Consider the following 15,663-nt stretch of genomic DNA (forward strand, 5'->3'; position numbering starts at 1 on the left):
TTGTGATGTGTAATCCTGTTGAAACGTGGGTCCACACTCTAAATATATTAAAGCTGTCTGAATGTAAAATGGTTGCTCTAGAACTTTCTAGCTTTATTTTCTAGCAATTGAGGCAATTAACTCTTGACAAGATATCCACTACTCAGCAGTATCCAGATACTCAGCAGAAGCTATCAGTGTGGGCTTATGGGTAGTCTATCTCTGAATCTGAATTCAGTCTGAATATAAATAGACCCGTTTCCTTACGTAATGAGTAGATTCACACGTGAATTTGTCGCTGGAAATGCTGAGCTGCAAAACTGTTTTGATCATGCCACAAATGGTGTAAAGCTACAGTCATTTGAAAGTGAAAGAGTCTTTTAAAAATCTTTGTCTTTTTCCAGATGGTTGATCTTTCTTGGATCACATGCAAAGAATCTTTAGGTCTGTGAAGAAAAATTTCCTTTGATACTTACACAAATATCTCTATCTCAAATGTTGTTAGCCATGAGCGTACCTCTTTGAATATTATTTGAAAAAAAGGGAGAGTTTTCTCAGTTGGTATGTTTTGGTTCGTACAGTTTTAAGACATATTGAGAGCTTTAGTTCTAGCATTTGTTAGGAACAATTATTCAGTTGGAGGTTTGGAAAAGATTTTGAATGTTGTATCTGACCTTACCAGCAGTTGTCACAAAAGGCCCCTTTTATGATGTGTGAGTGCACATCATGAAGGTACCCCCTTAGCTACATTTTAAAGCTACTTTTATCTAAAATGTGTATTGTGGAACAGCATTAGTACTGTATGGAACAACAAACATTTGAAATATTTTCTTTAGAGTCTAAATGAACAAAGGCAGTTTTCTAAACACTGTATAGAAGACAGTGAAAACTTATGCAGAGGTGCTTTGTGCTTGCCCTTTTGAGATCTTACTGAATTTTAAATGTCTCTAATTTTCATGTGAAGCAATCAGAAATATGTATTGCTGAGAAGCAGTTGCTATTCCTATTTTTGATTTCCTTGTCGTAATGGCAAAAGTATCAGAATTAGTTTTCCAGTTCATTCATATTCACCATTGTCACTACAGATGACAGTAGGCCAGATACATCATTCTTTAACTGGTCTGTCCCAAAGATTTCTGCATTCAAGATGTAGGCTCATTCTTACTATGATTGTGTTTTTTTTCCCCCAGGAGCTATATTTCTGAGATTCCTTGACTTAAAGTGCAAATTCTTTTTGAAATGAGAAATACTGCAATAGAATTTATTCTATATTTTCATATGACAACCTTGAAAATTTTTTAAAAAATTTTGAGTATAGAAAACTAATTCACTTTGTCAGTTTCTAAGCCAGCTGCTAAGTCAGATGGCAAAATGATTGCTTGAAAGCTTGAGGGCAAACATTAGATTTACTTTTAACTTATATTACCTTCAACAAATCACCTTAATTTTCTAGCTTATTTTTCCCTATTAGCAGAGTAATCTACAGAATACTTTTTTTGTTTCTTTAGTTGATAATTTGAAGAATTTAAGATGATTTTAGAGACAAATATTTTTGATAATTAAAGATATGGCTGTTTTATGTAGTTTTTAAAAGAAAAATGTAAAATAATTAAAAATTCAATTTTAATGAGAAGAATTTGAGCTCTGTCTTCTAGGTGATTTGGAGATAAAATATCTACTTTTTGTTGAAATGTTATTGGTGCTGCCTTTGAATCAGCAACAGATATTTTCACTGATCTCATGGGAAAAATTTCTTGCTAAATTTCCAAGAACTGGTAGTTTTAATTAAAAATTTGCACTTATGAAATTTTGAAGACTTACTTGAGGAAAAACCAGTGTTCCTGGACAGTTCAGTTTTGGGTATTTATTTTATAAATAAACATTTTACTGTTTGCTTTAAACAATATAGTAAGTGCTCAAAGAATCTTAATATTGTTATAATTCATAAATTTTGAGAAATTTTCACTTTATTGGCTGAAACTATACAAAAAATCAGCTGGAATAATACTGTTATTTTTGAAAAATTGATGATGGTAATGTATTATGTAGGTTAATGCTTTTATATTTTCTTTAATTAGAAGTCAAGGTTTCTGGTGGAGGGTGGGTATAGCTCAGTGGTAGAGCATGTGCTTAGTGTGCATGAGATCTGGGGTTTAATCCCTAATACCGCCATTAAAAAAAAAAGTCAGGATTTCTAGGTGGTTCTAAGGTAGACACATCCCACTTTTATATCTAATGAGGACTACTTTGGGAAATAACACAAATTAAGGAGGATGTAAATGGAGGAAGAATTAGAAGGAGACATCTTATGCATAAATATCATCTTTACTGAGTTCTGAATAACATGGTAATTGTGAATTTATCCCACCCAAATTTTCAGCAGCCTCCTTGAGGAGGAGATGACCATTGGCTACCCTCCTTGAAGGGGCTAATTTTAATAAGGGCCCTAGGAGACCACACCAAGCCTTTATTCTCCTAGAAGGAGTTATTAACAAGGGTCTTGAATTCCTTTCTTTAATGTGGAGAAAGTTCTGTTTTTAGCCAAAACTGAGGAAAGTCAAGAAATGGATTATTCTCTCCCTTCTCCCACCTTTCAAATGGAGTGTTTTTGCTTATAAATTGCACAAAACTGAATCGGTTTTCACCAGAAGATCTCACACAGGTATTGTCCATTGAGCATGCCTAGAGATACACAGAAGCTGACAGTGGTTTAGGGAATGAAAAATAAAATACAGGCATTTTTCTAGGTAGAATATGGAGAGTGAAAAACACTGCTTTTAGCAGTAGTACTCAGGAATCTAATGCTTCAGGGTGGGTTCCTCTGCTCAGCCTACTAAGAATAAACATTCTCAGTAGCTAGCAGGACTTGACAGATTAACACTTGAGGGGGACTAAGCGAGCTCTGGAAAGACTTGAATTGTGGAGAAGCTTAAACCTCAATAGTGTAAATTGACAATGCAAATGGCAACTTTAGTTTTGCTTTTTTTTTTTAAGCTTTTAAATATTTCATAACTAACTTTTTATTAGGAGTCATAGTTCAATTCCATAATTCTTTTGCTGACTCAGTGTTTATCTTTTCAGAACTACTCATGAATTCTTGTTTGGTGCTCTTGCTGAACTGGTTGATAATGCCAGGTATGTGGTCTTCAGGCACACGGCATGTGCTTGAAAACTTTTTGGGTTGTTGTGACCTTTGCCCTCTGAAGACTTGGGAGGAAGGCAGTTTTGTTGCAAATGTGACTCACTTCTAAGAGGCCTCCTACCCAAAAAGTATTTTTAATAGCGCATTAGTTGATACTTGAATTCATTGCTGTGTTCAAGCCTAAAAATAGTGAACTTATGACCTCCAAAGCTACCCTCCCTTGTGTATTAGAGCAAGATAATTGTAGTGAAACACAGGCAATTAAGATAAAAACCTAGGAATCTAATTAATGGAACAAGCTCTGTTTTAGCTTGTTACCAGGACAGTACACCGTGTAATGCCTTTTAAATTATGCCAGAGTTCTGTGTCTTCCCAGAATACAGTGGGCCCTCTGTATGCAAGTTCTACATCTGTGGATTCAATGAACCACAGATTGAAAATATTGAAAAAAAAATTTCCAGAAAGTTTCAAAAAGCAAAACTTGAATTAACACACACTGGCAACTATTTATATAACATTCACATTGTGTTTGGTATTATATGTAACCCAGAGGTGATTTTAAGCAAACTGGAAGATGTGCATAGGTTGCACCATTTTATACAAGGGACTTGAGCATCTGCAGATTTTGGTATCCCCAGGTGGTCCTGGAACCAATCCCCTGTGGATACGGAGGGGTGACTATATTTATTGTCAAATGACTCTAGTTGATCAAAGCATCTTCCATTGTTAGCAGCTGTGCTTGAGAGAGATCATTCTTCAGTACTGTTGTACTGAGTTCTTAGTGATAGAAACCTATAAATGTTGCTGTGCAAGACCGAAATTTGTGTTGGTTTAGAGATAAATAGCAAAGTCCAAATTATGATTTTGTTTATATCATGAAAATATTGTCTTAGTCTTGTTTCTGAATTCAAAGGTAAAGTTCATACCTGGTATTTATTGGCCAAGTTTGATGACTAATAAAGGAAGAGAAGACTAAGAGTTGACAGAAGCACTTTCTAAACAGCTCTCCAGTTAATGAGCTTTCTGATAGGTCTACCTGTGCCTGTGTTATAAACCTATACTGTTACTATTTTTATTATTGTTATTCACTGGAGTGCTCGTGGAAGTGTGCTAGTTAACAAATTGTTTAACCAGAAAACTCCCATTTTTCGATATTTTCAGTTGTTTTAATCCTTGCTGACTCATAATTTTTATATTCAACTTAAAAATCTTGTAGCTTAATGGAACCATGTTTGAACTTGCCACTTGTTAGTTTAGTGAGACCATAGTGTATTTTGGCAGGCTGCATTTTTGTAGATCATACAGTTAACTGGAGATTACCGGGGAATGTATGTTCCTGTTCATGCACACATTTTGCCAATCTCCCTCAGTTTTGAAAGTGTTTTTATGTCTTTGGGAATAGGTGCATGTAGAGTTGTATGGATTTGTGTGGGTTTTTTATTTTTTTGCATTTAAAATGCATGAAACTCTGTTTGCCTTGTTTTCCTTGCCTACAGTTGGCAGAATTGGGCTAGATTACTTTCAAGCCTTTATGGAAAACTTCATTGATGAGTGAACTTTTATTTCAGCTGATGGCTGGAGTCTAATGGGGTGTCCCAACTTTCTTTCAAGCTTAAAGAGGATAAGATTATGGACTTGCTAATCAGTCTGCTGACTGTAGTGTATATACCATGAGACCTGATTTTTCTTAGGTTTTGTGGCAGGTTATTGCTTTCCCTTTTTTTTCAGTATCTTGGTAAGGAAAAATGGACAAGTTATTGGAACGTTTTTTATGCTTGCAATCAAAAGAGTGATTTGAGTCATTTCTTACTGTGTAAAGGGAATGTTCTTATTTATCTTTTAGATGTTTTCACTGTGAACTTCTTATTAAAAAAATGTATCCAGGCCCTATGTGTCATGTGATTATTTAAAATAATTTGGAGCTCCAGAAGTGTTTCACAGACATATAAGGAAAATTGTGTTACCAAGTATAAAAGTATAGCTTTAATCTGTACAGAATTTCTTTAAAAACTGAAAATAGAGTCAAAATAGTATGTATCCCACTCAAAATACTGTGTGTTTTGATGGTTGATATTTCATATTCTCATTTGAATCTTGATTTTTTTTTTCTTCTAACTTTGCAGAGATGCTGATGCCACCAGAATAGATATTTATGCAGGTAAGACATACATCAGCCCTGTCTTCTGACTCCCAGTTCCTGAAAGCATTTATTGCTGTGCCTAAAAAGAAATGAGTAGGAAATAACTGGTTTCTGGATCCTGGGTAGACAGCCTGATTACTTCAGGCCTTAGGCAGAAACAGGGCAGCCCTGGTCAGACTTAATAACAGAAATCAAGAATATTGGTGTGAAGAAACTAACATGGGGTGCCCAGATCTAGAGATATATTTTTAAAAAGCCACTAGGAGATTTCTGGGGAAGATGGAATAGGGTAATGGGGAGAGAAATGACTAAGTACCACTGATTTTCCTGATTGGAATTGGCAGGTGGCCAGGCTTGTGGTTTCTCAGCCAAAGAGAGATCTTATTGGAAGCCCTCTCCTCCCTCTGCAACCTTGGGGATCTCCCTTCTCCAAGTCCTAACTTGGGGAGTTGCTGGTATCAGTTGTATAAAACAGCTGGGCAACTGGGTTGGCCCTGAGGTCTGCAGAGATGTTTTCAGGCAGAGGAGTCAGGTAGGAAGGAGGGCTGCTTTGCTTGGAATTTAAAGATATTGACAGCATCTGCTGTTTTGCTTATTTAATTGGTTCTGCTCCTTGGCAGTGAGATCCTCTTTTTTTTCTAGAGTGGGTGTGACAGTGGAAGAATTCTTAGTCATTATCATTAGGTACCCCACACCTTCGTTTTTATAGATAGTTTGCTTCCTGCCTGTTCAGTGTTTGTACCAGCACAATTTTTGTCATTTGAATGCTAAAAATTTGGAAGTAGAGTTAGAGGAAAACGACTTTTAAATCCAGTTTGGCTAGCATGAACTGTTTTTCTGACAGACTTCTGAAAAGTTTGAGGTAATATTTTAAGTAACATTGTCTAGCTTCTGAGAAGACGAGTGTTTTGTGGGAATATACAATTGTCAGATAGCCCCTCTTCTTCAGCACATTTGATAAATGGGAATAAGCCCACAATAAGAAGTAGTTCTTAGAACCTCCAGTGTCATATAATTACAAAGAATCTGTCCAAATATGAATTTCTTATGCCTGAGACACTTTGGAGGAAGGAAAATATTCAGAACAGCTAAAAGTCAGTTACACTGGTTAAATTCTGAAAGCTTTCTGTTCAGAAGGCTCTGTCAAAGTGGTGAAAAGAAGACTCCTTTTATTTTTAGAAGAAAGTGACAGGAAAGGGGACACAGCAGAAGAATGTTAGAAGATGGGTGCTAAGCCCTCAGGCCAGATGGAGGCATCACTCCCAGGCCACAGTATGTGTCTTACCTCCCAGTGTGCTTCAGTGAGGAGTCACAACAGCCACCTCTGGAAGAAATGGCGGCTGTCTTAATCATTGCACAGATGGCACACGAAGAGTGGGCCTCTACTCCAAGTGATGTTGAAAGGACAGATTATCACAGCCACGTCTATTTGGAAGAAGCTTTTTGAAAGGGATCATCTCTGCTCCTTGTTGCCACCCTTGGTGGGTGAATTTCAGCAAGGAAATTTAGTGCTTTACACTTGGAACGCAGCAGAACCAAGTTGAATTTCAGTTTAAATGAAAAAGGCCCTGTGAGCATTTACCCTGTGCTCAGTGTGACAGCTCTTAGGCTTTGGGAGGAATCCAGAGCTAGTGAGAGGGGCCTTTGCTAAATTCTCATTAGAGGGTTGCTAATTGGAGAGACAGTTAACCATCTACAGATGATGAGAGAACAGTAACTCCATCTTGAGAGAACTGTCAGAGTCATTAAGGATTATATGGTGTGGTAGGAGCACTAAGCTCTAAGCACTACAGCATTTTGGAGAAAGACTTGATTTACTCTGAGTACCTTGAGACTGGGGTGCCCTTAACTTCACACTTCTCTACCTCAGTGCCTTATTAACACATTCAATGGGAGGAATTGAGGCAACCCCTTTACAAGCAGAATAGTAGGATTAGTAATATCTTACACTATAAAGTGTTGTTAATATATGGGGGAAAGTATTTTCCTGTCTCGCATTCTGAAACGAAATGAATACTGAAATTGGAAATCTCCCCAAAGATCAGATATAGTTTGAGTTCACAAATTCACATTTTAATTTAAACTTAAGAAGGGTGAGAAAGGAACCAGACTCACTTACCCAAAAGCATTCCTGTTAGATGGGGCCAGACCATAATGTGCCTGTCAGAAGTAGACTGTTTTTTAATTGAGTTTCTGGACTTCCTTGGACAGGGACTGCCATTCCTCAAAAATCCCTTTTGTGGGGCCAGGTCAGTGGTTAATAAATAGAAAATTAGTTGGAGCAAATGTCACTGAAATGAATACTGCTCAAACAGATTGCAGAGTATGATGAAGAACTTGGATGTCATTCTGTTACAGCTTGTGCTAAGGACAACATTATTTTATCACATCTGATTTTTGACTTATAGCTCCATATCACATCGCTTCTCCAGCTTCTTTTTTTCCCCCCTGTTCTCCCTTATGGGAGTTGGAGGGAAGAATGTCAGGCTAATTTGAAGAAGCTAGAGTTGGCCCTGTTGGGGGAAGCTTAGACGTGCAGCCTTCCACACTGGTTCTGTCATTGTACACAGCTGCTGCAAGGGTCTGACGTGCAGCTGCAGAGAAGGCAGTTTGGCTTTGCCCTCCTGGACTTGCATCCAAGATGTATGCTGGGAAGAGGAGCAGACAGTCTCCAGCTGCTTAGACTCCCCTCTGCCTAGAGCTCCCCCATCACCCTCAAAATCCTTTCCTTGGAGGCTTCACGTATCACTCAGTTGACTGAGTAAAGTACATAGAAGGTGTTAGGAATGTACCTCTAACTGGTAGAGAGTTTTGAGCAGGGAAACCTCTTAGTTCTTGCTGTCTCTAGCTCTGTGCTTCTCAAAGAGTGGTCCTTGGTGGGCAGTATCAGCATCACCTGGGTGCTTGTTAGAAATGCAAGTTCTCAGGTACCCCCTCAGACCACGCAGTTAGATCCTGCAGGTTGGAGCCCAGAATTGGGTGAGCTACTCTTGCTCCAGCTGACGCTCTTCTCGGTCTCCTGCTTAAACCCTCTTGCTTCCCTGATCTGCTGCAGAGAGTGGCGGTCACTGGACTGTAAGCTCCGTGGAGGCAGTGACCACATCTGCATTGTTCACGGCTGTTACCTTCGTCACAGAGCCAGGCACGTCAAGTGAGCGAGTGACTGGGATGAGACTAGAGCTAAGTGCAGGTGCCAGGCTGCCTGTTTCCAGAGCTGAGGGCGTGACTGCTCTGTCTGCTAGTCTGTCTCGGCCCTGAGGCAGTGCTGTACATGACATGGACCTGGACACTTGCAGCTGCTTACAGGCTGTTGGTCACTGTGTGGCCAGGGGAATCCTCCATAGATGGGTCTCCTAACCTCATAAATCGCATGAGGAGCTTTGAAATGAAGTCCTTGAGCAAGAAAGGGACCTCAGACCCACTGTTAGGTGATGATTGTACGTAAAAACAGCCTGTGAGTCCTGTCCTAACACACCAGGGCCTAGAAGTAACTTCCTAGATAGTGTTCAAGAAATCCCAGGAATCCTTGGGGATTTTTCGGACATACTTGGCTCCAACCAGTTTCTAGATCTCAAAGCAGAGTATCCATGTCAGTCTTTATGGCTGAAGTGTGCAGCAAACGGCTCTTGGCTAGATTTAGGACACTTCCTTTACCACGCTCTGTCTCTGACCCTGTTTGTCTCTCTATGACACTTTGCTGCTTCCAGAAGGAAACTTTGAAGACTTTTTGCACTTCTTTTGTGCTTGTGTCTGCTTCCCAGCTCTTGTGTGGATTCTCCAGGGTCTGATGAGAGGCACTGCCACAAGGAGAAATTTTCTTATCTATCAAAAGTACTTCCAGGAAGGTCTTTGCCCTCAGACTTTCAAGAAGCAGTTGTTATTAATGTTTCAGCAAAGTTCAGCTTCCTGAACACTGAGTAATACTTGAAAATCTCTGTGGTTTATTGTACTTCTGAAATGGCATTTTAAATTACATTAACTAGCCCATTTAACAGAAGCCAGTTGTGACTTAACTTGAATCTAGCCTGAGGGAGGACAAAGAGCATTTCAAACTGAGATTCCCCAGCCAAGATAGTTGTATAAAGTTGGTGAGCTGCAGCTTGGGGCAGAAAAAAAGTCCTCCGTTAGGAACTAGACTGAAGCAGCCTTGGGCTTCTCCCTGTGGTACCTTAAACTGACCTTCCTCCGTTTAGTAGACGTGCTTACCTGATTGCAAGGCATGTGCTAGTCCTCTTTAGCCCATCTAGTCCTCATCATTGGGGTCAGAAGTCATCTTGGAAATGCTAGGATGGTCCCTCCCTATTTGGGACTATCTCCAGTTTTGGTGATATGCTCAGACCCAGGCTGCTTGGAGTAACTGCTTACTGCTGCAGAAGAAGCTGCTGAAATAAAAGGGTCTTCTAGCCACTGGAGTGGCAGCCATAGTCTGTTGCATTTCCTTCCAGCAAGCTCTGCCACGGCTGCTCTGTGTCTTACTGTCAAAGGGCTGTTCCTCCTCCCAGTCAAGTAGGTCTGGCTGAAAACCAGGCAGCTCTCACTGTGCTCTGTGCCCTCTCACTCCTGGGTTGGGGAGCCATGCCAAGGACCTGTAGCATGGAGGGGATGTGGCGATGGCTGCATATGTCCCAGAAACTGCATTTGGCCCGAGATGGTCATGTGCAGAGTTAGTAATTCACCTTCTAGATAGCAGCTGCCACCACTGTGTCCATAGCATGTCCGACTTGAACACTTTGTCTGAAGGCTACCATACCCTTAACCTGCAGAGGAGGTGCCCTGCTGAATTTGAGCAGTGTTGGTGAGGTGCAGCATGTAGTGGCTGGAGTATTTTAGTGTCCACGTTAGAGGGCAGAGAGGCAAAAGGATGACTGCTGTGTGTGAAATACATGCGTACTCGGTGGTCCTGGCTGTGGTTAGATGCTGGACTGGGTGTTCTCTGCCCTCCTTATAGACTGTCTCAGGCTTGGTCCTGAACTGGAAGGCATTGGGGAACCTTTGAGGGGAATTCCCACCCTCAAGGGCCCTGCCAGTTAACTCAAACTAGCCAAGACTGAGAAAGATGCTAGGTTTGACCTGGCTCTTTTGACCCAAGCTTCACGTTGATCCTCCTTCTGGTCATACCCAAGCTGCCGCCCTCTGCCGGGTAACTACCCAGTAATGGCAGCTTCTTCTTTTACAGAAAGGAGAGAGGACCTCCGAGGAGGATTTATGCTTTGTTTTTTAGATGATGGAGCAGGAATGGATCCAAGTAAGTGACAAGTTGATTGCTTCTCTTGGGGAGGTTATAACCATTTTTACGAAATACATGCTGTGTTAACTGGATTTTTTGTTGCCTCACTGTTGTGACTAGCAGGGAGAGGGAGGTCTTTGCAACATCTCAGGCTTAATTCCACTAATGGATTTGCTGGGTCTTGTCCTAACATACGAGGCAGGATCCGAATGGCAGCCTCAAGCTTGTCAGGTTACTGCCTCTTGATTTTGTATCTATCATCTTGCATAACATCCTGGAGCTGGAGCTGCAGAGGCCTCCCCCAGCCTTATTACCACGTTCTGGTAACAGAACAAGGGCCTCGTGACGGCAGCACCAACAGGCCTGTCGGAGGTTGCCTGTTTGCCTTGTGGTTGTGAGTTTCCTTGGATGGAGGTTTTCAGTAGACACACAGCCTTGCTTGGATTTAATGAGGCTCAGACCTTGATTTTTTTGAGTCTGGGAAAGAAAAGCAGACTTTTCACCTTCTCTTGTGCCTGCTACTTCAGGTGATGCCGCCAGTGTGATCCAGTTTGGGAAGTCGGCCAAACGTACACCTGAGTCCACCCAGATTGGACAGTATGGGAATGGGTTAAAGTCGTAAGTATCCTGGGAGCCCATCACAGGACTCAAAACAAGATCAAGCCACGCTGTCCTGCTTCTATCCAGGGAAAATTTCCTTCTCCTTGTCCTTCATCCCTGTAATTCTGGAACAGGAGGAAAGTCAAGAAGGAGTGGTGGTTTGGGGACTTACCAACTGATGTCCAGCCTTTACATTACAGATCATCCAAAATCATTGAGGTGGGGGAAGCTGTAGGCTTCTCTTGGCACTGTGCTCTGGAACAGCACTGCTCCTGTTGAAAATTCTTACTTTTACCCTGTGGTTAAGGATGCAAGTGGTGGTTTTGTGGGCTTGGGTTACGTCTGAGACGGTGAGGGGGTCGCCCCATGGAGCAGCAGTTCCTGCTGAGCACCTACTGCACAGCACACTTTGTGCCAGGCACTGGGGACCCAGGGTGAGTGAGAGAGACCTGAACCCTCCTCCCCAGGGGACATAGTCTACTCACGTGTCCCGTGAGGCTGGGTAGCAGGGACCTACCTAATGTCTTCAGATCCCTTGGACTTCTTTCTCAGCCTTCAGTTCCCACTGGTTTGGTGTTTGGAACGTGTTGTTCTGGTTTGAGTGAAGCCCCAAGAGAAAGATTTCTATTTCTGAAAAGCTCACTTCCAGCTGTACATACCTTTGGATGGAATGAGATTTAGTGGGGTTGGAGTTTGTACAAATGGAATTCTGAGTCACGTTTCCAGTGTGGCTGTGAAAACGTGTTGTTTTGCTGGAGGGAGGGTGGTGTGTGGTCCATCAGCAGCTTCGGTGGTTTCTCGGGCGCAGCAGGCGTCAGGTGTGTGGGGAAGAGGGGGTGCTTCCCAGGACGGCGGGGGCCTGTTCCTGGGCTTCCCCACTTGTCTTTCTGACGAGCACTTCCCACGTGCCAGGCGCTATGCTGACAACTTTATTTGGGTGATTTTGTTTAATCCTCACCATAGACCTGTGAGGTGTAGGTACTGTGGTTCTCATCTTCGGATGAGGAAATTGCAGTCTGTAGGGGTGAAGTGACTTGCCCAGAGATGTGAAAATGCCCCAGTGTAGAGCAGAGATCTGAACCGTGTCTTTCTGAATGAAGAGCCGACTTTGCCTTCCATCCCCTTCAGTCAAACTGAGGTTCAAATCTGACATCCGCCACTTAACTACTTCTCTGAGCCTCAGCCTCCTCGTTGGTAACTGGGATTATAACACATAAGAATTAAATGCTGTCATTGCTGTGAGAGCACTAGCCTGGTTTCTGACCTCTTATTTATTTCTCCTCCTTTGAGATTTCCGTGGCAGATTCCTGGCCTGATTTGGTGAGTCAGGGGTAGGACCTGTATGTTCCCCAGGAGATTCTGGTGTGGATAGTTTCCACAACTGAGTTTTCCCAGAGTCCGTGTGATGTAAGCAACCCTGACTTCCCATCTGGATCAGCCTCCTTTTCGTGGTTGTATCAGTTCTGTGGCCTCAGACAAGCCTTCTCACTTCCTGAGTATGTTTCCTGCTGTAGATAATGGGCTTCTAATCTCTGACATTCTCCCTTACTGAGCAAGTTTCAGGAGCAAATGAAATGTGATTCTGCAAGTGCTTGGAAAACCAGGAAGGAAAGTCCACAGAAGTTGAGTGTCATCATCAGCATGTTTTAGAATGACTTTTGCGAAGGACCCATTGAGATGGAGCCATCTAGCGTCCAGAGTGTGTTCCTTTTGAAACCAATTTAGAAACTGAGAAAGACTTTCAGCAGGAAGTGATTTGTGGTGAGCATAGGGTAGAGAAGCAGAGAAGTGACATTTTTGTGTTATTGCTATTTTCCCTCCAAGGTCAGGATCAGAAACAGAGGGAAGAAAGAGGCGCGAGGTGAGAGATTTTGCCAAATTAGGGCAAGAGCAAGCTTTGAGGGAAGGCAAGCCAACGTGCCTCACTTTGCCACCAGTAAGTTCCAGGGAGGAATGAGGGCTGTGGAGGGAGTGTTGCCAGCACCTCGGGAACTGGAGGAGGAGGAGCAGAACTGGGCAGCCCCCAGGGTGCTCTGGGTGGTGTCCTGGAGTTTTCCTGAGCACTTGGGGAAGTGGGACGTGGCATTCATTTGTGTGCCTGGGCTGTGTTTGTGCGTGGAGGAGAGTAATATGGCTTCCCAGTGCCATCACCCCTGGGGGTACTGGGAGGACTAATGAGGTGACAGCCATAAAGCCAGAAGTTGCTCCGAAGAAAGGAGCAAACAGCCCATCATCCAGTGGGCACCCCTCCCGCTGGTGCTTCATGCGCTGCCCTGCTCTGTGTTGCCCAGGAGGGCCTGTCCTTGCCTGCTCTCCAGAGGGTTAACAAGGCCAAATAGAGGTAGGAAACAGTAGATTTCATTCAGACTCTCCATGTGGACTGCAGCCTCAGGGCACATTTCTCAGAAACCAGTTGCACCCTAAAGCAGGGGCCTGTCGCATGACAGGTTTGAGGTGTCAGAACAGTGCTGAGACACGATGGCTGTGATTACGGGGCGTGGGCCGGTTGTAGGCCTCCTCCAGACTGTGAACAGGAAGGATGCTCTGTCTGGTTAGCCCTACATTTGGCTGAGCCTTTGGGTCATCCTGGTGTTTGAGGGCTTGTGAGTGCAGGCGGTGGGCTTTTCCCTTGATGGTGCTGCCGTTTGAGGAGTGAGTGGGAGGGGAGTTGGTGTCAGCAAGGAAGGACAGGTGAGGACTGGGTGTGCTCGGCGTGGAAGATGATGTGTTGAAGGTGTGGGTCACTGGAGTGAAACCTGGCGGTGCAGTCAGGGTGCAGCAGCTCTGGCACAGCCAGGATGAGCCCAGAGCATGGGTGGCCATGGGAGGGTGAGACTCACAGGTCATTCACAGGTGGTGAGACAGCCTGGCTTGGGGGGTAAATGTGGTTGAGAAGGTGATAAAGAAAGACTGAGGCCAATGGAAGAGCAGAGGGGGCGAGTCGGGGGAGCAGAGGGGGCAAGGGCTGTGGGCCTCAGCCCAGGGCCCTGGGAGCAAGGGAGGCCTTTAGGAGAGCCCTCTAGAGGCAGATTCAGGCATGTCCAGAGGGCGGACTTGCTTCTTTTTCAGGTGAGCTTTTGAACCCCTGGGAGAATAACCCACCTCTGCTTCCCTTTCAGGGGCTCCATGCGCATTGGGAAGGATTTTATCCTCTTCACCAAGAAGGAAGACACCATGACCTGTCTCTTCTTGTCGCGGACCTTTCACGAGGAGGAGGGCATTGATGAAGTGGGTCTCATCCTCGTGCTCCAAGTCACCATCCCATGTGTCCTGGTTCTGGGTCATTTGCATGCTGGACTTATTTGTGTTGAGGATTGCAGCCCTGCCCCCGACTGAGGGATTAGCTGGTTGATTGGATGAACTGGTTGAGGGGGTAAGACAGGTATCTTAATGTAATGTGAGAGGAAGTAAAATCTCACAGCTTCTGAGAACAGTTGTCCTGGTTCTGAGACTGCGGCCATCAAGTGGCAGGGACCAAGAGGTGGCTCTGTGGGTCTCCTAGATCTGCAGCTAGAATTCAGTATGGGGTGGGGGGTGTCGCTGTGGAGAGCTGTTTTATCAGGAGAGGTATTTTGGGGGCTTCCCTGATTTGGGTGGAGACCCTAGCTGGTGATAGTATTAGGGACAGCCCTGTCTTTCCCGTGTGCTGGTGATTCTGTGGAATGTGCTGTGAGCGCGTCTTCTAAGGGAATGAATGTGTTGCTCTCACCTTCTGTATCAGAAGCTACAAGTCATGAACCTACGAGGGCTGGGCAGGTAGTGGAGCAGGATCATGTTGGGAAACATCGGTGTAAGTTCTTCACCAAGTGACGTGTGATACTCAGCCCTAGCTGATTGTTGTTATGCTGGAAGACAGGCGTAATGAATCTAGAATACCCTGATTTTAAAACATTTTGGTAATTAATTATATAAGCTGAACACATGCACAGCTGACTCTGGGCCTGGTGGGTGGCTCAGATGTCTGCAGAGCTGGTCTGCTGAGGTCTGTACCCCATCGTGGGGAAGATCAGGGAAGCCCTTGGTCTGCCCAGCCTCAGACCAGACTCCTGCCTCCTTTCACATGTGAGAAAGGGAGGCTAGAGCTTGCGAGAGGCTGAGAGGGTCTACGGAGAGAAACCCACCGCTGTCGTGTGAACTGGTGAATTCGGGCAGAGTTTCCACCTAATTCATCTGTGCTGGTTGGCTGGGATTCACTTGGTACTGGCCTTGTTTAGATGTGGATCCTAAATCCTAGCAAATCAATTCTTGTTGGGAATGAAAGGCACTTTTTCTGCCATCTTTACTTGGTAAGCCAGTGGGTTTGTTTGCCTTTTTGGTGGGGCATGTGTGTCGGTTCACTCAGTGGATATACTCAGCAGACTTGGAGTGAGAGGTGCTGAGCTGGAAGGCACTCCCCGGGAAGGTGGGGCTGGAGTCTGTGTTTTCCAGAATGTTTCCTGATGGCCTGAGGGTGGTGGGAGGAGGGGGTATGTAGACTGTTCAAGGCCCTGAGAGCTGGGAGAGCAATGGGAAGGTGGTGGCCTCTGGAGAGCAGAGCAGGCTTGACCTCGTGCCTTGGGGAGTGTAGGGGACTTC

The 15,663-nt window shown here is 43.9% G+C and overlaps 1 protein-coding gene across 3 annotated transcripts in view; it reads left to right on the top strand.

Annotated features, from left to right (window-relative positions):
- MORC2 (MORC family CW-type zinc finger 2) overlaps window positions 1-15,663 on the top strand; it is a 36,331-nt gene that overhangs the window by 4,441 nt on the left and 16,227 nt on the right. For all 3 annotated transcript variants that reach the window (XM_031443090.2, XM_031443091.2, XM_010992266.3), the window contains exons 2-6: window positions 3,061-3,114; window positions 5,245-5,279; window positions 10,438-10,506; window positions 11,016-11,106; window positions 14,208-14,316. In XM_031443090.2, coding sequence (XP_031298950.1) covers window positions 3,061-3,114; window positions 5,245-5,279; window positions 10,438-10,506; window positions 11,016-11,106; window positions 14,208-14,316 — 358 coding nt within the window. The remainder of the gene's footprint in view (window positions 1-3,060; window positions 3,115-5,244; window positions 5,280-10,437; window positions 10,507-11,015; window positions 11,107-14,207; window positions 14,317-15,663) is intronic.

Source organism: Camelus dromedarius, chromosome 31 (genome assembly GCF_036321535.1).
Source record: "Camelus dromedarius isolate mCamDro1 chromosome 31, mCamDro1.pat, whole genome shotgun sequence".
Taxonomy (NCBI): Eukaryota; Metazoa; Chordata; class Mammalia; order Artiodactyla; family Camelidae; genus Camelus; species Camelus dromedarius.